The sequence below is a fragment of the Elgaria multicarinata genome, chromosome 1, assembly GCF_023053635.1.
Source record: "Elgaria multicarinata webbii isolate HBS135686 ecotype San Diego chromosome 1, rElgMul1.1.pri, whole genome shotgun sequence".
NCBI lineage: Eukaryota > Metazoa > Chordata > Lepidosauria > Squamata > Anguidae > Elgaria > Elgaria multicarinata.
The window spans coordinates 147853718-147877965 of record NC_086171.1 but is presented as its reverse complement, the minus strand read 5'-3'; the positions used below and the strand labels follow the sequence as shown (position 1 = coordinate 147877965).

General features: G+C 38.9%; 1 protein-coding gene across 1 annotated transcript in view; it reads left to right on the top strand.

Moving 5' to 3' along the window:
* Positions 1-23709, top strand: part of ZFYVE9 (zinc finger FYVE-type containing 9) — a 56293-nt gene extending 32584 nt beyond the window's left edge. Inside the window, exons 5-19 of the mRNA XM_063138816.1 lie at positions 1450-1549; positions 4366-4542; positions 4939-5108; positions 5691-5814; positions 6586-6708; positions 7753-7908; positions 13458-13682; positions 15028-15110; positions 16518-16622; positions 16956-17106; positions 18809-18889; positions 19778-19940; positions 20808-20913; positions 21783-21959; positions 23548-23709. Coding sequence (XP_062994886.1) covers positions 1450-1549; positions 4366-4542; positions 4939-5108; positions 5691-5814; positions 6586-6708; positions 7753-7908; positions 13458-13682; positions 15028-15110; positions 16518-16622; positions 16956-17106; positions 18809-18889; positions 19778-19940; positions 20808-20913; positions 21783-21959; positions 23548-23709 — 2103 coding nt within the window. The remainder of the gene's footprint in view (positions 1-1449; positions 1550-4365; positions 4543-4938; positions 5109-5690; positions 5815-6585; positions 6709-7752; positions 7909-13457; positions 13683-15027; positions 15111-16517; positions 16623-16955; positions 17107-18808; positions 18890-19777; positions 19941-20807; positions 20914-21782; positions 21960-23547) is intronic.
* The last annotated feature ends 539 nt before the right edge of the window (positions 23710-24248 follow it).

Here is a 24248-nt window from a genome sequence, read left to right as displayed (position 1 = left end):
TTTTGTCAAGGTACATTTTCATGTAAAGTGATAGGCTTCATTCTAATGTGTGAAGAAGGAAGAAACTGTAAGAGAACTTCATTAGAAATTAAAACACTGCAGTTTATGCAGTACAAGCTGTGAGCTAACTCCTTATATCACAAAATCAGCACTAAGTGGTAACTTAGTGCTGACTACCCATGAGCTATTTTGGATGGATGTTGTCCATAGTTGAATGTACTTGCCCATTCTATAAAGATAAAGCACAAGTTTGAGGCTTGGCTGCTGTGAAACTTATAAAATATTTATGTGTACTCAAGAGCCACTGAGTAGCTATTAACAAATACACTATTGTTGAGAGGACGGAGCACGGCCTTCCCACCAGCCTAAACAGTCTCCTTAATTTCTTTTTATTTTCTCCCTCTTCCCTCCCCATCCACTTTTCCTTGTGTGTCACGTCTTTTTTTAGAATGTAAGCCTGAGGGTAGGGACTGTCTTCTTTATTGATACATTGTAAGCCGCGCCGAGAGCCTTTTGGCTGAGGTGCGGGATAAAAATACTCTAAATAAATAAATAAATAATAAATAAACAAATAGGTGCAGATCACACACTATTGTTTTGCCCAGGCACAGATTTTATGGCCTATTTTTATGATGTATGAAAGTGGCCAGGATGATCAAGATTGTAAGATTTTTATATTCTGCAATGAAGGCTCACTTGTATACCTAAGTATTAATTCCAACTTATTTTGCATTTTCAACATAATCAAGGAATGTGTTCAACACAAGGAGGCCTCTGTTATAGCTCATCCCCATTTGCCATAAAATAGTTTTGTGTCACTTGTGCTTTCTTTCTCCTCTACTTCCAACCTTTCTAGTTGCCCCCAGTGGGGTGAAAGGAACAAGGTCCTTCAATTAATTGTTGGGAGATGCACTTTCTTAATTGCAGTTTCCCTTTGGCATATCAATCAAGAGTCAATGTGAAATCATAGTTTAGCTCAAGGGCTTATCTTAAAATATATGCATTAAATTTTCAAGTGCAAAAAGTATTTATATCTCTGTTCTGGAGTCTTATGAAAAATTGGCTTTCACTACAAGCATAAATGATATTAGTCATTTTATGTAGGTATATTTTTAGCTTCAACTAAGTTTGTTTTAGAAGTAAAAAAAAAAGAGTTCTTTTTTAAACACAGTGCTTTCTAGAGAGAGGCTTTTCTGCCTAATCAATATACATCCCTCGAATGTGATCTCCAAAAATCATTATAGCACTATTCAATGAGAAACCCACATAATCAATTTTTACGCACATACTAAGCACTTAATGTTGTTTTGTGTGCTGTATCACTTCTGCTGTAGAATTACTGGCTTTATATAGCTTTGGCTATATAAACATGGAATTCAAGCTGTTTGAATTATCTTCGTCATAAGAGAGTTCTAAGTGACTGAATATATTTTTCCTATTTTGCTTAAGGTCTTCTGTGCAGCCTGCTGCAGTCTAAAATGCAAACTGCTATATATGGACAGAAAGGAAGCCAGAGTGTGTGTAATTTGCCATTCGGTACTAATGAATGGTAAGTAACAGGGTTGGAACCAAACGTAAGTTCCTCTGCCTTTGTTCTAGACAGAGCCACCCAAATGCATGAGTAGGGTGTGTGTGTGTGTGTGTGTGTGTGTGTGTGTGTGTGTGTGTGTTAGTGCTGTTCAGTGCATTTTTGTTTTTTTCTACTGGGAAGTATTTTAATATAGTAGACATTTTCAGAGTGGCAGCTGTCACAATCCTATGCTTATGGTGCATCATGGGGCTTTCTTGAACTTTTGTGTTTCTGCAACTTCCGATTCATAGAAGAAAATTAGGAAGCCCTAGTGTGTGCATTTGGAGTTCTATGTATATATTACATAGAATGTAATATATATATCTAATATACATATATATTACATATATTAGATCCCAGCAGAATTTTAGATAGTGTTGGAGAACTTCAGTAAAATTGACTTGAACTCATTTTCTCTGTTTGAAATCCATACAACTCCTTAACCAACAAATGGTTCCTAAAACAGGCAAGTGTATGCTTTGCAATTTAATCTTGTGTTCTAAAACAGTGATCCTAGTTGTAGAAACTCATTTGAACAGACATATTTTTTGCAAAACCTGCTTTCATGACTTAGAAGATCAAAGAGAAGAAATATTGTATGTAACACAGTGATCTTGACAGGAGTACCAGATTTTTTTTGTCTCATTCTTTAGTTTTGGTGTCTGAAAATGATGCCTGGCATAAAGCTTGATTGTACAAGATCAGGGATGTCACTTTGTATCTATTTCAAAAGGTTTCTAAGAATTATGTAGTTAAATTATGTCTCACATTTTAAAAAAGGATTACTGCAGTATAAGTAACTGCTATTTAGGGCACAATCCTATGCATGTTTAGACAGAAAAAAAGTCCCACAACTCCCGACATGTTCCATTCTGGCTGTGGATTGCTGGAAATTGTAGGGCTTTGTTCTGTCTAAACATGCATAGGATTGTGTCCTTAAAGTATTAAATATTAACATCCTGCATATAGGCTGAAAGAAATATGGCAGGAAATGGTGGGTTTATTGCAACTATGAATTTAAAAGTAGTGACTAAGGTGATGTTGATTTTTTTGGAGGACGAGAAATATTACTCTCTGAGGGGTGGGGGGAAATAGCATCTTTTCAGTATGTTCTGAATATATACTGTGACTCCATTTGGTTAGTGAATAATACTTTTGGATGGTTTGTGGAAGGATGGAAGCTTGAAAGTGTTTTGGTTAAAGACATCTAATAAAATTCATTGGGTTATAATGATTTCCTTTTAAAAGCCTTTCTGTTCCATTACTCATCAGTGATGGTGAACAAAAGCATCTATAAAAGAGCCCTGATTGCCTGTAAATTAGTGTAGTCCTTTGTCTGGAACCAGTTCTCCACCTATGTTTTGTAAAACTGTAGTGCCCAATAGTGTGGTGATGATACTTTCATGTCACTTGTCAGATCAACTGTATCATCTGAAAAACCCAATTATCTTAGTGTTTCAGATTCCTTCGGTACAGTGCAGCAGGTCCTTCATCATTCTTTTCTCTCAGAAGGCTTATGCATTAGAAGTAGTGATTGCTCAGTTGGTGAATTACTTGTATACAGTTTGAATGGGTGGGAATACGGAAGCATGTGTGTGTGTATGTGTATTTCTTGCACTCATCTACATATATGAGTGCATATCTGCTTACAGTTCCTGATAACTTGTTCTTATGTTTAAGTTCATTCCAAACAATAGGTGTTTTATTTTATAAGAATTGCAAATGATAGGTGAGGGCTATCACTTTCAGAGATTTTTTCATGCCATACAGGCCCGTTAAGAATTGCTCAGCACACATATCCTCCTTCCAAATATCTGTCATCTGAAGCCCTATGTTGAATCCGTATTTGTAAATAAAAATGCCTTTTCAGTAGTAATGAAAGTTACATCACACTTGGTCCTAAAGGTGTCAGCCCTTGTTATTGTGTTTGATTGTTATGAGGTTTGTCATTATTTTTGCTTTTTGACTTTGTTCAAGAGCTTGAGCCCACTGCTATCTATGCTTTCCTGAGTAGACTAACATAGGTCCTGGGTTTCTAGCAAAGATGGACAACTTGCTTCCCAATTTGCTCTGGTGCTGGAAACCAGTTCCATTCTCTTTTCCACACACCCAGAAAGCCGTAGGAACAATCCTGTCTTAATATTGCTGACAAAATAACTAGTGAGCATGAAAGGATTTTCTTAGCCATATGAGGCTGAGGTGTCCACCTTGTAGGTTGTTAGTTCAGCTTGTGTAGCCCAAGTAGGTGTTTGGCCTACAACAATTAGGCAGGATCAAAATATAAACCATTCAGTTGTGGAAGGCAAAGAGTTGCAAATGAAAACCGTTCCACAGTTGTTGAGGGGAACAATATTCTAGTAGCTTCTGAATCAAAGCTGCTATATTTTTAGTCTCTGTATTTTAGAAAAAAACTTCTGTAGTGGTTTTGAAGAACTACAGAAGGTAAAGTTCAAATCATAATTTAGCATGCAACCATTCGTTGTAGAGTGATCTAGTGAAGTTACTAGTTCATAAAACCTCATTACTAGCTTCCATACATATGTGAGTTCCAGACTGAAAGCTATAAACAGCAAACTCTCCCAAACCTTCCCTGCTTTGGTTGCCTTGATGTAATTGGTACTTGCTATAGGCTAAAGGGTTTGTTTTCTGTTGGACTATCGTTACTGTTGCTAAAAAACGGGGGAAAGGCATTGATCTGGTAGGTAGGAATCCTAGAATTGCTATATTTGCATTCATTTATTATTGTGGGGGTTGGGGTATAACCAATTGCCTTTTTGTGTTTTGTGTTTCCTTAGCACAAGCCTGGGAGAATATGATGAGTGCCTCAAGCCAGAGCCCTAATCCTAACAATCCTGCTGAGTACTGTTCTACCATTCCTCCCTTGCAGCAAGCCCAAGCTTCTGGAGCCCTGAACTCCCCACCACCTACTGTTATGGTACCTGTGGGAGTCTTAAAGCACCCTGGTGCAGAAGGTAGGGATTCTTGAGTATTTGTTATTTCCCTGGCTGATCATATTAGTCTTACCTATTTGTGAAGTCTGATGCAGGAGATAATGTTTTGAGCTTCAATGCAGAAGATCTGATATCAAATCTGTACTCAGCCAAGTATTCCAAAGTAATGACATGTGCACGTAGACAACTGTTTTCGGAAGCTGCACTTTGCTTGCTATTACTGCTGCAGCAGTTCTCACTGCTAAAGAGACAAGCTGTTTAAGAAAACAACAAATGAGAACTGCTTCACCAAAATCAGCAAATGATGCTCCTTTTGATTGTAGCCTTGACATATTTCTGTATTGTTATTTTATACATTGAAGTCAGCTAGTTTTACCTCACGTCATGCATGCATTTATTTCTCATCACTCTTCCTAGTGGCTCAGCCCAGAGAACAAAGACGTGTTTGGTTTGCTGATGGCATCTTACCCAATGGAGAAGTTGCTGATGCAGCCAAGTTGACAGTGTCTGGAACAACTTCCACTGGAGCGCTAGCAGTGTCGCATGATCCAGGCAAGCCCATGAGCAACAGTTCTTCACCAGCGGAGGTGAGAAAATATCCAGATTTACCATACAGTATGTTGGATGGTTCAAATGGCAAGAGTTAAGTATTCTAGTGTGTGATACAATTAAATGTTGACAATATGTAATATGGATTGGATCTAAACAAGTGTTTCTGCGAATAGAAGGGCTCCTTCTGTTTATGGAAGAGACATAGTTCCAGTGGAGGCTCCTGTTGGAGAAAGGTGGGGGAAATGGTTCCCCCTTCCCCCTGCTGGTCCCTGAAAGACTGCTCCAGAGGGTTAGGGGACCCTCCAGAACAGCATGGGAAGTGGTGAGGGGAGCTGCAGGGGGAATGAGTAATTGGCAAAAAGCACCTCACCACTCATCCTCCAGCAGAGCATCCTATGAACATAACTTCGCTCATGGGAAGTCTGAATCTCTCTCTCTCTCTCTCTCTCTCACACACACACACACACACACACACACAAAGAGAGAGAGAGAGAGAGAAAATGGGTACTTGTATCTATAGCGGAGCAGATTCTATAGAACAGGTTGCTCTTGTATCTTGTGTTTACAAAGTCACCATTAGAGTACATTTACATGGTGTTGTTTGTTGCCTCTTGTAGACTGAAAACACACTGACGTTTTCAAGAAGTATAACTCAGGTTGGAAGTCCAGTTGGCAGTGCAATGAATCTTATTCCAGAAGATGGGCTTCCTCCAATTCTCATTTCTACTGGTGTAAAAGGAGGTGAGAGCTAAACTATAGAATAAGCTATACATGGGTTTAAGAAATTACAGTCCATCATAGAAGGATCTATATTGAAACCTAGATCTCTTCTCAGTCAAGGTCAGATAGTCTCTTGACCGTCAGTGGGTGCCAAGCTTAATGGTTGTGTGCGTGTAACTATCTGTAATCTTTTATAGTGGAAATTCTGTGGTTGCATTCTCTCTCTCTCTAGAACTGTCATTCAGATATACTGGAGAGTGATATGGAAAATGGAAGGGTTCACTTGAGATGCACGCAAAATTGTAAGAAAAGGTTTCTTTGTAGGAAGGTAAAAATTTCTGAGACAATATTCTCTAGCCTTTCTCTGATCTATGTATGTTATCAGTGGTAATGTGTGTGTAATGCCGTATCTGCTGCAAGTATCCAAGCCTCAGTCTGATACGTTGGAGTATTATCATATTTTCTTGCCCGCCTCTTCCGAAGGTAGGTTATTGTATCCACACTGGGAAGTTACTGTCATTAAAAGCAGCAGACAGTAGAATCTGTGTATAACTCCTTAGTTGCACTGGCATAGAAAACCAAATGATTGATTGTGATATGAGACTCTTCTTAACATTCCCTCTTGAACTATAGTGCTTTTTTAATTGCTCATTTATTTGAATGAGATCTTAATCCACACCATGCTTAAATATCGGAGGTATGCTTTTGCAAAATTGCATAGCATACCTCCAATACCTCCAATATAGAACACTTTACTGTAATCATTTGACTGCTAACCTTTTTTTCTTTTAGATTATGCTGTAGAAGAAAAACCATCTCACATATCAGTGATGCAGCAGCTAGAAGATGGTGGCCCTGACCCTCTTGTGTTTGTTTTAAATGCAAATTTGCTGTCCATGGTTAAAATTGTGAATTGTAAGTCCAATTTATTTGGAGAAGATGAGAAAAATATAATGTTTTAAACTGGGGTAGGCAAGCTTTTGGGCCTGTGGGTGTATTTGGAAATTTTAGAAAAAGTCCTTGGCACAACCATAAAATGGCTGCCATGGGTGGGCATGACTTAGTCACAAAAGACAAATAGCCTGCTCAGAGGGATTCGTGGGAAATTAAGTTTAGCAGCAGCTAGAGGCTTTCATTTCACTTTGAAGCAATCCCAGCTGCCATTTAGAAAATTGGGAGGGGTCGGGTGTCTTAGTGGGTACCAAGAACAGGGTTGGGACACTTTGGTGCCCATGGACACCACATTGCACACCCCTACATTAAACACATTTCTTTAGCTTTTATAAAACATTTGACTATGAAAAACGTCTCTCACAGCAGAAAACTAACCTCCTATAATGGTGGTGAATGGTCTGTCTGTTCTGTTTCTTGGAAGTGAGCATGCACAAACCTCAGGATACTTTTCCAGTGATTTTTTTTAGTCCGAAAATACTAATTCAGAAATTAAAAATGTGTGCTGGTCTTGCTACTGATGATTTCTTGATTCAAAAAGACTGCAACAATACATTAGAATGTCTAAAATTCTGAATGATAGGATTTATAAAACCACACTCCTGAGTGTCAGTTAAGGGTGCAACTAGATTTGATTCAGAAGACTCATGATTTAAGATCTCGCATGGTTTTAAAACAATAGCAGCTGCAGAGTGTGCCTAATTGGATCAGGAGTGTTATGCTGTTCTCCTCTGTGGGACAAATAGCTTTAAGGGGGATTTTTATTGGGGGAAATGGTATGAGGGAAGGGTTAAATCCTTACCCACTCAAGGATGTGGTTCTGATTCCCCCCACCCCAGCCCCAATGCATGACTTCTATTATTTTTAAAATGCCAAAGTTTCCTAATGAGAGATCCCTGTGTCATGTCTAGTTTGGCTTTGGCAAGTGAGCAGTCTTCAGTAGTTTGGCTTTCACTTTATTCCATTTGTCCGTGTTTTGAAATTCTCACTGCACTTTCTCTTCTACAGATGTGAACAGGAAGTGCTGGTGCTTTACTACAAAGGGAATGCATGCGGTGGGCCAGTCAGAAATAGTAATTCTTCTCCAATGTTTACCTGATGAGAAGTGTTTGCCCAAGGATATCTTCAACCATTTTGTGCAGCTTTATCGAGATGCCTTGGCAGGTGAGAGGACTACCTGTTTAAAAATTGTGATGATTGACAGCAGTTAATTTATCTTAATTATTAAATAATCAAAATGTGTAGCTGTGACTTTTAGATTCTTCCACTCTTTTCGCTATTGGTCTTATATAGGGGGTTAGGTAGCATTATAGAGTTGTACTTGAGCTTGTTGTCTGCCTCTGTCCTAAATGAAACAGGACAGCAGATATTAAAGAAAGGTATATTTAAGGGGACTAGACAAAGCGACTTACACACACGATACAGAAATCCGTGATTAATATAACAGGAAGATGAAGAAAAGGGGAATCATTATAAATCATAACCAGCACAACAATACGAATAAAAATAAATACCACAAAAACATAATCTAAAACCAGTGTAATATAGTATTCATGCATCTCCTCTTATTCATAGCCTCGAATGACCACAAAAACGATCCACAACAATTGGGTCTTAACTAATGTCCAAATGCCTGGGAAAATAAGTATGGCTTTGCCTCTCACCATAAATTTGACCATGTCAGTGCCAGATGAGCTTCTTTGGGGAGAGCATCCCACAAATATGGGGCTATCACAGAAAAGCCCTGTTACCGTACTGACACTCCTGCCGTCTTCCAAGCCTCCCTTAGAGGGGGCGGAGGGCTCACAGAGAAGGGCCTTTGAAGCTGTACTCAGGGACTGGGGAACTTTTCATACAGGAAAAGATGGTCCTTGATGTATTGGGGACTTGAGCCATGAAGGGCTTTACAGGTTAAAATCAGCACTTTGAATTTGGTGGAGCTTTCTGCAGTTCTGTGGACATAGTTGTAACACTGGTGGTGGTCACCCAGATGGTAGAGTCTGAAATGGCCATGTTGAGAGGGTTGGATATGTAGGATCCAAAACCCACTCATTTCCCAATATCCATGGATTGGGCCCGAAACTATACTAGTCTGGTGCTAGGATAGCAGTTTCCTTCTCATTGTGGTCCATGCAAATGCATTAAACAACAATGGAACACTGGTGAGCATAAAAAACAGGCAACCCAGGAAGGCTATGAATGTTGCAGGTGCTCAGCCACAGATTACACCCACAGAATGCTCAGCCCATTAACCAAAGTCTTCAGATCCTACTGCAACTATATTCTGTGCAATTTCACTGTAGTGTAATTGTTCTCTACATAATTTGTTTTTGGATTCTATTTTTGGTATGCTTTGATATACTGTGAAAGAAGTAGGACTTTGGGGGTTTACCATTTTTAATTGAAAGCGAAAAGCTTTTTACGCCTTTTTTTGTGGGGAGAGTATTTTCTGTTCCTGTAGTTCAGAAATGCAGAGCAAACAAATTAGATCATAAGTTACTGTGTCAGATACAAAAACGATTCTTGCTTTGTGAGCAGATGATCTTCATGACTCATAGAACTCTCAATCAATTCCTGCATTTTTAGTATGTGGCTTGCTTCTGTTCTGACATTGTAAGCAGTTGAGAGAGATGATATAGTGCACTAAATTAACTGTGAGGTTATGACAAACAGTTTGTTATGAAGTCATTTACCATAGACACAATGAATCAGGCTATTGTGCCTTAAACTTTTCTCATACAGTTCAAATTTGCCTGTAATTCGGAATGTGCTGTGTATAATTCTATCTAAACTCTGTTGCGGGGGGTGGGGGGAGATATTGGTAAGGGATTTCCATTACAGTAATGGAGAAATTTTAGCTAGGCTTAGATAGTTATAGCTAGAGTGGATAGCCATAGCTAGAGTGTTAGACCATATATGCTTGGGACTTTGTTTCTCTAAGAGTTGGATGTGCTTGGGCTGAATATCTGGTACCTGCAGTTCAGGCCTTATTAAGCCACAGTTACTCTGTGCAGATGTCGGCAACAGCAGGACTAAGATGAGCTATGTTGCTATCATCTGTCAGGTATGCTTTAGGGTAGATTCCTGCATTGAGCTGGGGGTTGGACTCGATGGCCTTTTGGCCCCTTCCAACTCTACTATTCTACGATTCTATGATCATCCATTCAAGCTGTAATGTCAGTATAGGGTTGTCTCAGGCCATGTCGAAGGTTCTTTTTCCTTGTTGAACCTTTCTTGAACTTCCATTTTTGTTTCAAAGGTATTAAACTGGAAACAAGAGAAACATCTGTGCAGCTCCTCCCTTGATGGAAAGCACATTGGTATATAACTTAAACACTAGTTGTATGAGTTTTTGTCTGCAGAAATAGCATCAGACAGATCTTTATAACTGTCAGTCTGCAGTGAAGGACATTCTGGCAATAGAAGTTTTTAGGTTTCCTGCAGAAGATAGGCAGAAATGTTATAAACCTAGGAAGATTTGTGGCCTAGGCGGATTAGGATACAACTTGCTTTCAATTTTAAAGTTTAAAAGAGGAGAACATTTTGCTTCATAATTTAGGTAAACTATAATGAAAAATATTGTTCAACATAAATAATTTACTACTGCCATATTGTTAGCTTTCATTAGGTTTATGTTCACCTTGGATACTTAAGAAGAAAGTATTTAAATTATATAAATCACTGTGGACCTACTGCAGGAGTTGTTTGCCATTCAACTTCAATCTTGCACTTTTCCATTATAGTGAACTCACAATCACTTGGAAGTGAATTTAAAGCAGAATGTTATGTTTTTGTTATTTCTGGCAAATCATTATACCTTAGAGGGGAGAAGTACAAATGGAGATGCAATAATTTTGCTAGTGCTGCTTTATCAGTTTCTGGCTGCAAACTGGGGAAAGAGCAAGGCTGTTTATGCCATGCAGCTGGAAGTTTTCCAAGGGTGTGAGACAATGAAACTGCGCTAGCTACGTCCCATAGAGTTGGACTCACAGGGCAGTATCCAATGATATCATTTCACTAATGAAAATTATATTGCACTAGTGAAAGTGACCTCTAGTGCAATCCTAATAGCGTGGGCTTGCATAATAGGATTCTCTGGAAAACCAATTGGTGGTGTTACATTAGAGGTTCCTTTCACTAGCGCAACATAATTTGCGTTAGCAGAATGATATTGTTGGATACTGCCCTGGGGCAGTTGTCAGCCACCTTAGGTCTCAAGTGCCATCTCAACTTTTTAAGAGTTACTGGAGGTATAGCAGGATAGATAGCTCAGCAAGTGGGCTGGGAACCCACTCCTCATTGGGTAGGCCTCCTTAAGACGTCTGGGAGTGGTCACTTCAAGGCACCGCTGAGCTTGGAGACTGGCATGTCTGTAATATACTGTAGCTTTCAGATGTCTGAGTCCTTGCCCTGCGTATGCCAAACAGTGTAAGTTCTAAACAATTACATTATTTTCTAACCCATTTCTGATCTTAACTTTTGCTCCCCCACTTCACCTCTGTTTTCCCTATATTTAATAAGGAACACTAGTGTCTTAAAGCTGGAAACAAATTTTTATCAGAGAATTGGGAATGATTTAAGAGTGCTGCTCATGGTGTGTGCACACATTCTACTTTTGACTCTGGTAAAATGGTTTTGTAGGTTTTTGTATCATTCAAAGACATGCAACATTCATTTGACTAAAGGTGACATTTAGGCAAAAGGAATATGTGTATATCATAAGAAGTGAAACATCTCTCAAACCACTTTCAGCTCTCATAAAACATACTCTTTTATGACTTAAGACATAAACCTGAAAATACTCAGCACATAACTGCTTTGAAGTACTCTTTTGTATGTGCAAAGCTCTCATTTTTCAGCTTACTAGGTCTCCTGCTGATCTTGTATCTGTATGTACAGTTGGAAATGATAATTATAGGATTACTACAGAAACAGCACATTCCTCCAATTTCAAAATAATAAAAGCTGCACTTCAGCAGGAAAGCCTGACAAGTCTAACAAGTTAAATACACAATACATACAATACAATGTGTTAAATACACATTCATACATACACACACTATACTAAAATCCTTTTATTTTTCCACTTCTCCTGCAAGTTCTGTATTTTCCTTTTAGGCCCTTGTCCCAATTTCAACTGTTCCTCTGAGATGATTCAGACATTCAAAAGATGGACATACTAAAGCCTTCCTGAGACAATCTCATTTTGGAATGCGGCTGAGGTGATATTTTATGAATGTTTGAATTAGCTCTCTGTGAGAAAAATGAGTGAAGCTTTTGAGCAAGTGTTATAAAGACGTACCAGTTTAATCACCAGGAATGAAGTAATCTCTTTTGAAAGGCTGGTGTTTTTTTAAAGAAGAATACATTTAAGACCGTAAATTGTTGTAAATCATCTAGAGAGCTTCGGCTATTGGGCGGTATAGAAATGAAATAAATAATAATAAGAGAGGTTCGCCTGGCACCTAAATTGTACTTCTTCCAGCGGCAGGTGAAGACATTTTTATTTTCCTAATATTTTAGCATTTTACCATCCTAGTCTTTAAGCTCTGCTGTTTTAAGTCTGTATTTTAAATCTCATTGCTGCTCGGTTTTATTCTAGCTGTACTTTTATATTATGGTTTTAAGTTTCCATATTTTATATTTTACAATGTACCTTATGGTTTTAATTTTTCTGAACTGCCAGAGAGCTTCAGCTATTGGATGGAATAGAAATGAATAAATAAATGAATAAGGTGATGTTTATTTCTCATATGTTTATTTATTTATTACATTTTTAAATGGCTCAATAACTGAAGTTCCCTTTCTTTAATCCTCCATTCCAAGTACATATGTGAATGACAGGGTGTGTGTATGCATGCAGAGGTGAGTGCCCATAACTGTTCACATCTTCATTGAGTTACCTGCAAACCTGTACAGGGCCAGGAAGTGACATGGGCCGTGCTTGGATGACCATATATTAATAGTCAACTCCACATCTAATTATTTAGGGGGTACTCCCCACACAACATGATAATAGTCATCCGTAGCGTTGACAATTAACACATGGTTGACTATTGCCCATCCCCACCCCCTCTTTGCCCTCCCCACCAAATAGCGTTGCTGGTTCCCATGAGAATCCCCCTTCATGTCAGGACCCAGCACGAAGGGGGATTCTCATGGGACGTGCCATCCCTGTGTGGGGTGCCGCGATCAGTGGTGTCCCATGCACTTCCCAGGATGTGCATGTCCCATCCCTGGGTGGGGTGTCGAGAATGGGGAGGGCAGGGCGCAAGCATCTCTCCTGCGGCTGTCAAGACGCTTGCACCCCGCTGTCCCCATTCTCCCCAAAGTGGTGGCAAATGGGGACCGGGGTGGGTGGGCTCTCTCCTGCGGTGTGAAAAATGAAGCTTTTAACCTGTTGTGCTTTTGTGCTTTTAACCTGTTGGTTGTCTTACTATGGTTTTAATTTTTGTGAACCGCCCAGAGAACTTCGGCTATTGGGCGGTATAGAAATGTAATAAATAAAATAAATAAGTATTTACAATGGAATAAAAATAATGTTGCTTTGTTTTGATATATGTCTGTTGTAAATACGTTCTTTAAAATGAGTATGCTTTAACTTTAAAGTGTTCTGCTGTAAGACTAGTCGTACAATAGGAAATAGGTGCAATTCTGGCTTAATTTTTAATGGTATGTGCTCACTGAAATAACTGTATCTTTTGGTTTTGTAGGTAATGTTGTGAGCAACTTAGGACACTCATTTTTTAGCCAGAGTTTCCTTGGCAGTAAGGAACATGGCGGCTTCTTGTATGTTACACCTGCATTTCAGTCGCTGCAGGACTTGGTGCTACCTGCCCCACCATACTTATTTGGGATTCTTATCCAGAAATGGGAGACTCCTTGGGCCAAAGTATTTCCCATCCGATTGATGCTGAGACTTGGAGCTGAATACAGGCGTAAGTACTGTTTCTCTTAAATATATAGATATGTACCAATATTGATTTTTGAGAACAGTACCTATAGAATGGCTAAGAAAATGACTTCTGTTGGACTTTACTATTTTGAATGTGATAATGCATTGGCTTAGATCCTAACATTTGCTCTATGAATGGAAGGGAAGCAATGTCTTTTCACAAAAGGGATCCTCCCACAAAGCACAGCTTTTTCCATGAATGGAAGATCCTTCCATTCATGGAGCAAAAAGTTATGGTCCAAGCCATTATTCTTAGGCCATTTCTAACTATGATTCCATTTACCAAATTAACTCATAGTTTGAATATTTTCAAATCAGGTAATCTTAGAGAAAATTAAAATTAACCAATTTTGAAAAAATGGTGATACCTGTTCTCAAAAATTTATAATTTATTTTTAAAATGTGAAACCATGCTTAAACAAGTCAAAGATTCCATAGCTAAAGGAGCACAAAATATAGGAAAAAGTATTCCCATGGAGATTTGGGGAAACTTAACAAATAGAGCTTATAGGCTTTCTTTGAAAATGGCTGGGAGAACTACTATAAACAATGATGAGATGGTATACTACGCCAATGGGCCCATTCAGAAGACACCTTAAACCATGGCTTTAACCTCAGTGAATAAGGCTTTTTGCTTTATTCGCCGTGGTTTAAAGTGTCTTCTGAACACAGCCAGTGGTGATAAATAATTGTCCACCTATTTGTTGAAGTTAGTAAGAAAAGTGAGCAGGAAAGAGAGGAGATGAAGAGATCTACCATATATGGTTGGAATATTATTTAGGAAGTTGGTGCGCTAGCCTCAGCTGGGCAGATGCACTCTTGGCCACTGCAGAAACCTGGGCATCTGGGTTTAGAGCTGTATCTAGGTATACACTCAAGACTGCGAACCTGAGATTTCAAATGGAGTGGAACCCCATTCAGCACACGTTGAATCCCTATTTCCTGTGCATGAAGTGTTGCCAGAAAGGACAGGCATATTCCCCTAGCACAATTCTGTGCTCCAGGTAGAAAGTTTAAGGCACGTCTCATTCTGCCCCTGAAATTGTCCTTGATCAGCCGGCCACCAGAATGGGTGAAAGGACTCCTCTCATGAATGTGTATGTATGTGAGCCACTGTAAAAAAAAGTACATTGCTTTTTAAATTTTGTTTTAACTGTTTTAAAGAAAGAATATGAAGAAAGAAAGAAAAGAGAAACAACTCAATTCTTTTGTTGCTCCTTATGTTGATGTTGTTCTATATCTGGTTTTTTAGCAGCCAAATACAAGTGTTTTGAATAAACTTCAGAAGATAAATTTGAGTGTGATTTTATTTATTTTTATTTTCTTAGTATACCCATGCCCACTTTTCAGTGTCAGATTTCGTAAGCCATTGTTTGGAGAGACTGGACATACAATTATGAATCTCCTTGCAGTAAGTGATGACCTTTTTCTTCTGTAGTAATGAAATAAAGAATGGGCATGTGTTACGTTCCCCCCTCCCCATTCACATACATGAAAATATTATGGCAACTAGATTTATTCACCTAGATATGAAATTCTAGTGCAAACAGTATAGATGTGAACTGAGGTCTTAAACAATCTCTGAAGATTTGAACTGGTCTTCCCCATGGAAGTAGGGTGGAAGAAATGAATAGTGAATTAGACTGCCTAAAATACTCTGTACGTAGCTTGTGGCAATCCCTCTCCAGGGGATGGGATGGTCTAGGGCAGAAAAGTGAAACAGAATGTTGACTTTTGGTACTAAGGTTGGATCCAGTCTGAGGATAACTATGTCTTTTTGAAAGGTTGATGAGGCTTTCTTTTACTGAGAGTGATGAAGTTTGGATATTCTATGTGCTAATGCAATTGTCACTAAAAACAAGACTTTTTGTCACAGGATTCTAAGTGGTATCTTAAGTGGCTCACAAGGAACTTAATTAGTGCTAGTAGCGCTACGTATAGGTTCCATGATGGAAATCTCTGGACTGTGGGAGGGCTCAGGAGTGAGGCCTTCCTTTGAAGTCATTTAAAGTGAGGGTGTGAGCTGGATGCCCTGGTCTTGAAAGGACTGATAATATGGCTGATATTTGTCTGTGCAAAGTACCTGGTTTATGGTTTAAGTACCATGTCAAAGGCTGTATGGAGGTAAAAAAAGAAGAAGACAATCAAGTATTGTAAAAATAGTAAAGTCTTGAAAAGGTGAGGTCAAAAAGCAGTGATGAACTGGAGGAGGAGCCTGGGACCAGCATATTACTTAGAACTTTATCACAGCGCTCCTGGGTGATAATGGGAGTCAATCTATTATTGGATGCCTTCTTCACACTAACCTGGAGAAAGGGCACTGCTGCTCTGTGGAATGGAAGTAATACATTGGTGCTGTCCTCTCAGCATTTAAATGGTTTAAAAATGCAGCTGTGCTAAATGTGTATTGTACTCTCAGAGTCCAGGAAGGACAGTTGCAGGAGCAACTGGAATGGGGGATACAGGATTGTCAGGTGGGTGCTTTCCTCCTGCTACTGGTTGCTAAGGGGCAACTTCTCTTCATTCTGGCACAATCTAATGCTTTGTTGCCAATAATGAAACCAACTCATTGGTGTAGTATTAGTTCTTCCTATTTGCTATTGTTCACAGATTCCCCTTTGGTTTTTCATGTTGCCTCTGAAAGAAAATGTATTCTTCAATTTTCTTAACAGAAAAATAAGAATAGAATACTGCTTATTGCAACGGAATTAAGTATAGTATTTTAGTGTAACATTTCTATATGAACTCACACTTTCATTGTTAAAAGTCGAATTCTGTTGGTAATTATCATGATTTTAGTCATTCTGTACACTGACAGGACTTCAGAAATTACCAGTATACATTGCCAGTTGTCCAAGGCCTAGTGGTTGATATGGAAGTAAGGAAAACCAGCATCAAAATTCCCAGCAACAGATACAATGAGGTATGTGGTATCCCTTTGCCTTGGCTCTCATCTGAAAAAATTGACATTTTACTATACTATGTAGATATGCAAGCTCAATTTTAAACTATTTTGGCTGTTAAATATACTATACAATTATTTGTTTTGGAGGAATAAAACCTTAATGTTTGTTGAGGGGAAAGTTTTTAAAGGTACCTTGGAAAATAGCTTCACTTTGGCCCCATACAGATGGTATTTTTCTCCAGGGATTGTACCTGTGGAAACATTTTCCTATAAAACAAAAGTGTTTCATTTTTAGGTTGTGGTCTGATACTGCATTGTAATGGCAAATGCTCTGTTTTGGTTTGGTTGCAGATGATGAAAGCCATGAACAAGTCCAATGAGCATGTTCTAGCAGGTGGGGCATGCTTCAATGAGAGGGCAGACTCTCACCTGGTGTGTGTGCAGAATGATGACGGGAACTATCAAACACAGGCCATCAGCATTCATAATCAGCCACGGAAGGGTGAGAGTTGCAGACAATATGTCCTCCCCACTCCCCAGATCAATACTGTGTCTTTTGTATTTCCTTTGTGTGTTTTTTGTTTCTGTTAGGCCCATTTCATTTTGCAAGTATGTGGTCTCAACGTTCACTCATAGATCTTCTGAGATGAGTATCAGCGAAAGGGATGTACTTATCTGAACGTGACATAATTGGAACACCATGTGCAAGCATGCTAATTCTGTGGTTGAACTCCATGTACCCTCCATTTATTTCCATTTGCCTTTCCATTGTAATGTCCATTGTTCATCTAGGTTATGCAACACAATATTCCAGTTCAGGCATAATGTTAAACCAGCTTTCCCCAACCTGGTCCCCTCCAGATATTTTTGCCTATGATTTCCATCATCTACAGCCAGCATGACCAATGCTGATGCTGACTGAGGATGATGGGCATTATAATCTAGTGCATCTGGAGGAGACCAGATTGGGAAAAGCTGTGTTAAACCATGATTTCTGATCGTGGTTTGTTTGAACTCTAATCACTTTCTAAAGTCTCAATGTAATCGGAAACTACACTTTATTCAAAACCAAAGATGCAAATATTCACCTTCCCCTCACACAAGAAGGAAAAGGTGTGGGAAGTGTGTGAAACTTGTCATGGTTCAATCTTGTAATGCTAAAACATGGTAGTGTTCAGTCTGAACCAGGGCAATGACTAAATTTTTGGTTTCCCCTTTTTTTCCTGAGCTGGTTATCATCACATCTTTCTAGGCGTGTAATCAGCATTTAGCTGAACTTTACAAATATGCACAAATTTGGCACTTGAGAAAATGTCTCTATAATTACAAGAGATGCATTTTCCAGAGACCTTGTAATCATTATTGCAGTAATCCAAGTTTAAAGATACTAGAGGATGAATGATTAGTGCCAGGCTCTGATCTTCAGGATATAGGGTGCTGCATCTAACTTACCAAACACCACTGAAACAAAGCATCTGTTGCCACTGCAAGTACTTAGACTCCACTTTGCTGTTGAATGCCTCAGGATACTTGTAGACTGCAAATCTGACCTTTCATGGAGGGCAAATAATTTGGTACATGGAACATTTAGCATTTCCTCCAGAAACATAAGATGGGGCTGTAAGTATGCATATTTGGGAAAGTGAGTAATCTTGACCTGGCTATATCTTGATGCTGGAAGTGAAATGATCTTGGAACCTCAGGGGTTTTTTTTGGATTTGGGAGATTGCACCTGTTATGTCTTTTAGGTTTACATGGTTTATGCTTCCTGCTTTCTCTCTCCTGTTCCTTAATGCTTACATTTTAGTAAAGAGATGTTCATAGGTCTCTTGTGCGTGCTTCCTCCAATGAAAACACACCTGTTTGGAGCCACTCATTGCTTAGGGAAAGAGGAACCAAAAATACAATGCATTAACCTAAAGTGGTATTTTACTTAACACTGATAATTCTAAAAGCTTGTGGTCAGGTAAAAAAATGCAGTGATTTGTATTTTACATAACGGTAGGTAAGATGTGTTAATAGTAATTGGCTTCCCTTTGAATATGTTAACTTGCCAAAGCGTTTCACTAAAGGAAGTTTTGCTGAAGCATTGGATGTTGCATAAATTTGGTCTTTGGATGATTTGCTGCTCTGTTGTTGATCAAATTCTAAAACCTAGCTCTTCAATACAGTATGAATTTTCTTCTTGTCTCCCATTGTGGCAGTGACGGGGGCCAGCTTCTTTGTGTTTAGTGGAGCTTTAAAATCGTCTTCAGGCTATCTTGCAAAGTCCAGTATTGTAGAAGGTAAGATTTATGTCAGCTTTCACCAAATGCACTGGTTTCTTGGTAAATGTATGGCAAAACAGTGCTTGGACAGTAGTTAAATTAGAACTTACCTTGTTTGCACAACATTGTGTTGCTATTTTTAAAGTATTATGTATTAGGTTCATTTAGGATTTTTGAGCATAGCAAGTCCTAAGGGGCAAGCTTAAATAAACCAAAAGGAGAATGAACGCATTGTGATGTGAGAACAGCCTCTTGTGCTAACATTACCTAGCAGTAGTGGAGAACTACTTGCCCTGCTTCTGTCTCTGCTGTTGGTTTTCTCCTGAAGAGATGAAATGCTTCTTAGATCCATTATGGTTATGAAATTGCCATCCAGTTTAAAAGCCTCTGGATGTTTGAACGCTAGAATGTGGGAAGGGGTCACAAGTTAGGGCTACTTGCAAACCCCCATTACAATGAATTTGTAATTCATTAGCTATAGTGCAAACTTCAGATGAGAGCTTACTAAGAAACGACACTGAAGCACAGCTTACATGTTGGATACTCATACGTACTGGGGCATAGATCGAGATTGTGTAGTGCCTACCATGCCCGATGGTTGGTGTTTGGGATTTCATATTTTTGTAGAGGCCTTCATACATGGAGCCTATAGTGTGGCGACCTAATCCACATAATCTTATAGCTTGATTTTGCAAGTTACATATATGTGGGTTGGCCTGTACATATGTAGGCCTCTAGGCAAATGTGAAATTCAGTGCTCAAGATCTCAATTCCCTGCCATATATATGTTCAAAACTTTAAGATTTAGATGTTTGCAGCATTAATCTGGTTTGATGCCTACATTTGGTTTCTGATTTATGAATATAGCTGTGGGAGTTTTCAGCCCTTGTGTCTTGTCTTACCTAGATGGTGTCATGGTCCAGATAACAGCTGAAAATATGGACTCCCTAAGGCAGGCTCTGAGGGAGATGAAAGACTTCACTATTGCTTGTGGTAAAATGGATGCTGAAGAGCCTCAAGAGCATGTGCACATTCAGTGGGTGGATGACGATAAAAACTTCAACAAAGGGTAAGTATAGCAGTCTTCTTTTGACACCTTTTAAATAAGCTTATTTAGTTTTATTGCATCTGCTGTTTGGAAAGGAGAAGGTTTAACAGCCTATGTGTTTTATTGCATGTTAGTATTCTCAGGAGCGGATAACTAGCATCTTCAAACTAATCAGTAGAGGGTATTGGCAAACATGATCCTCCAGTTGTGTGCATTTTTAAAGACTATGTTATGGCTGGGTATCAAATGTGTATCTTGCTTTTCCTCTACTATATCATGCTGGAATAGACTGAGTTTAAAAACACACATGACCACAGCTGTTGAAGGTTAACCTTATAGAAGCCAGCCTACATTTGACAACTCAGTTACCTAGAGTTCCCCTTCATGTCTTCATACATAAATATCTCTTTGGTGTATGAAATTATGTGTGCATCATATTGTGGGCTGAATGCATGGGTGGTTTTGGCAGTCTTCCACAGGATATAGACACAACTGGTGCTTGCTGCACTAGCTGATAGCCACACACACACGTCAGAGAGAATGAACTACAGTTGCTCTCGTGGGATGCAATGAGGAGATGCCAACACTGAAGAGCATGGGAAAACTTTGCTCGCGAGGAGCTTTTAGCCTCTACTTATTTTGTCCCTGCACCAACTTCCCCCTACAGTGTATTGCAATAGTACTATGTGGTGCGACTCTGAAAAGCTATCCTCTGTATGTAGCCTATTTAAACTGCTCATATTACTATATGCCAATTTTTTCCAGTCTTGATGGAGGGGGTGTCATTGTTTTGCATTGTCTTCTCATCTAGTTAGCGAGACATGGAAAGGCATAGGATTTAAAGGAAATATTCTGCTAATAGTATTGCCTATTCCTTCCTCTTTCTAGTGTTGTAAGCCCCATTGATGGAAAATCTATGGAGTCTATCACTAGTATCAAGATATTTCATGGCTCAGAGTATAAAGCAAACGGGAAAGTCATTAGGTGGACAGAGGTGAGGAAACCAAATTGTTTTGTATTTTAAAGTAGGAATCTTTAGTGACTTGCATGATGTAGCTCATGTAGCTGTATGGGCCCTCCTCAGCTAAGCTTGATGGGAAACCAAAAAGGGCTGTATTAACTTCCACGAAATACTCAATTGGTCCTTGCTAATATAGGCTAGAAATATACATTGTGTGGTTTCTGCCTGACTTGGAATGGTCTCAATACTTCGCTTATCAGTTAGTTCTTAAAGCTAAATAACATTACAGTAAGTCACTGTGAGAGCTCTGTGAAGTGTGTTGTCCTCCATTTTGAATATGCAAGCTATGACTTGCTTTGTTATGCAAACGTGGGCATCGTGGGTTATGTGGTTTAACCCTCAATTCACGATGCCTAGGTCTGCAAACCATGATAAGCCATGGCGTGCCCCCACTGTGACTTGCATATTCAAAATTGTGGCTGGCATGCCTTGTGGAACCCCACGGGTTAATGAAAATGGCTTACCTCTACATATGAACTGATTCATTACTTTTTATTCTAGGATGGCTCATATCTAGGAAGCATCTCTGCATATCATTTCCCTAAAGTAGCTATCTACCTTGATGTATTTGTTGGTGGTCAGTCTGCACTAATTGCTTTGGCTGATCTTTCTCTACTTTTCTTGATTGTAATGGCATAAACAGACACATGAGGCGGAGTGTTCATTTTTTAAAATATGAGAATTTAGTTTTAATTGTGAAGAAAACATTGATCTATTTAGATACTCAGAAGATGAAAAGTGCCTGTGTCACAATGATCCCAAGCTGCAAGACTAGTGTTACAATGCAGAACTAGAGAGACTTACATTTATTTCGGCTGTGTATGGAACAATTATTTCTTCAGGTTTTCTTTCTGGAAAATGATGACCAACATAATGGCTTAAGTGACCCAGCAGATCACAGCAGGCTAACTGAAAATGTGGCTAAGGCTTTCTGCCTGGCCTTGTGCCCTCACCTGAAGCTGTTGAAGGAAGATGGGATGACCAAGTTGGGTCTACGTGTTACACTTGATGCTGATCAAGTAAGTTAAAAACAACTAATTCTTTCTACTGCTTTGGTGTGGGTTAGTTAAAGAAGTCACAGAAAGCATGAATAGCACCTTTTCCTTATGACTTTTCTTTTGTTTGGTAATTGACACTAACATTGGGTTGGATCCACATGGAAGGTCTATTTCTCTTCAAGGAAGGTACTAGGATCTGTGGTAGAGAAAGGGTTGCAAGGAAGCAACACCCCCTGCTTCGCCCCACCTCTCTAGCAGCGCCTGTGGGTCCACTAGCCCTCCAGAGAAGCTTTCAGGAAGAACAGGGGGAAGGAAAAATTGTGAAGACTGTGTCCCCGCACCCTTCCTCAGTGCAAGCAGAATTCCATTAAGTGTAACTCTGGAGCCATCTAAACTTATAAATTTCAGTTTATAACCACTTCCTGGAAATTCTTCTTCTTACGGTATCTAAAAATCAGTTTCAATAGGCTTCTGATTCCAGTAGAACTTTAATACGCACTTTATCTAGAATGATTGTTGACTCTGTGATTATGCTTGTTCACATAAGCAACAAAACTATTTGATCTATTGAGAATGGAAATATGGGACCTTTGATCTAAAGAAAACACTTCATATCTATCTAAACATAACCAAATAATCTAAAATTTATAGGATTGTATGTATTATTTTTTAACAGTGATATAAATTTGGGTTCTACAGATCTCCCAAAAAGCATACAGCCACAACTTTAACACGAACTTTTGCATCCCTTTTGCTTATCTATTGCAGTAATCTAGACTAGGAGCATTCTTACGCTGGGAGTAATCTAGAACTACATTGATGAATGCCAGGAAGTTCAAAGTCAGAGTTTGATTGCTTTATGGAAATGGTGCAAGACCACCTTGTTTGGTCTGGTGTTTCATGGACAATATTAAAAATCCTTTTGTAATATAATGTAATAGGTAGCTGTTTAATTTGCTTTATTGGGCATTTCTCCATGTTGCCATACTCTGACAGATTCAATTTGACAACTGTTGAGGCTGAAAAATTATTGGCTGGTACCTGTATCTTAAACAGTATTCCTCTGCAGCAGATCAGTTAGTTCATCTCCCTTATCTGTATCCATGATATAAATAAGTATTGAGGTTCATTTCTGAAAGAAAAAAAATGCTTGTTTCCTTAAGTGCTGTTTCCTTAATCTGAAAATATATGAACTGAGGTTGGTGCACTGTTCATTCCTTGAAAATGATTTTTCTTCATGTCCAGATAATCTCCATAATTGGTAGGAACACCATCCAGCCCACATTTCCCCCCTCTATTGACCTTTCATGCTTGCTTTTTTGTCTATTGTGTTTCAGGAAACAAAAGCCTTTTTTTTAACTACTGTGAGATGATTAATTGAAAATCTCTGTATTACAATACTCTGGATCATGATTCATGTGAATTTGAAGGATTACTTTAAGAACATAACTTTGGGCCTGCTTACCACCATTTCCATAGAGAAATTACATTAGGAAGGACCCTTCTGTAATATAAAGCTTGCTAACTGAGGCTGCACTCTTATCACACATACATACTCGTTTCAAAACAAAATAAAGTACTCTTTTTCCTTTTATTGTGTGTTTTGTAGGTTGGCTACCAGGCTGGAAGCAATGGCCAGCCACTGCCTGCTCAGTACATGAATGACCTGGACAGTGCCTTAGTTCCAGTGATTCATGGAGGGGCATGCCAGCTGAGTGAAGGCCCAGTCATAATGGAGCTTATCTTTTATATTCTGGAAAACATCTCATAAGAGGACTTCATTTTCTGTTCAGACCTGTTCCAGCGGCAGTTGTATCTGAATCATTTGCACTTTAAAACTGGAAAATTAAGCGTTTTGTTAACACTATTATGAGGGGTGGGGTGGGGGTGAGAACAGTTGTTCCATAATTCTGAATCGTCTATGCATTTGTCAACAAACAGGATCAGGGCAGCTTCTATACTACAAAATGGCTATGCTATCTTTGCAGCTAATACACTTCTGATACAGATTAGAAACAAATAATGGTCATGTTTTAAGACAACTGCAGTCATGTATTCAATACTCAAACGGGTGCAGAAATCACTGGGAAGTAAATAAAAAGAAAGGAAATGTCAATGTTTAATGTTTGTAGATGAACTTATTATGAAGAAACAATCAAGACCTCCATTCTGACCTCATTATACTGCCGTTTATGGCTAACTTCTCTAGACGTTAAAAAAGTATCGTTTACATTATTTTGACCAGATTATTGGTCGAAGTACCTCCAAGACATGTTGAGATTTTCTATAGAGGTGTACAGAAAGAAAGCC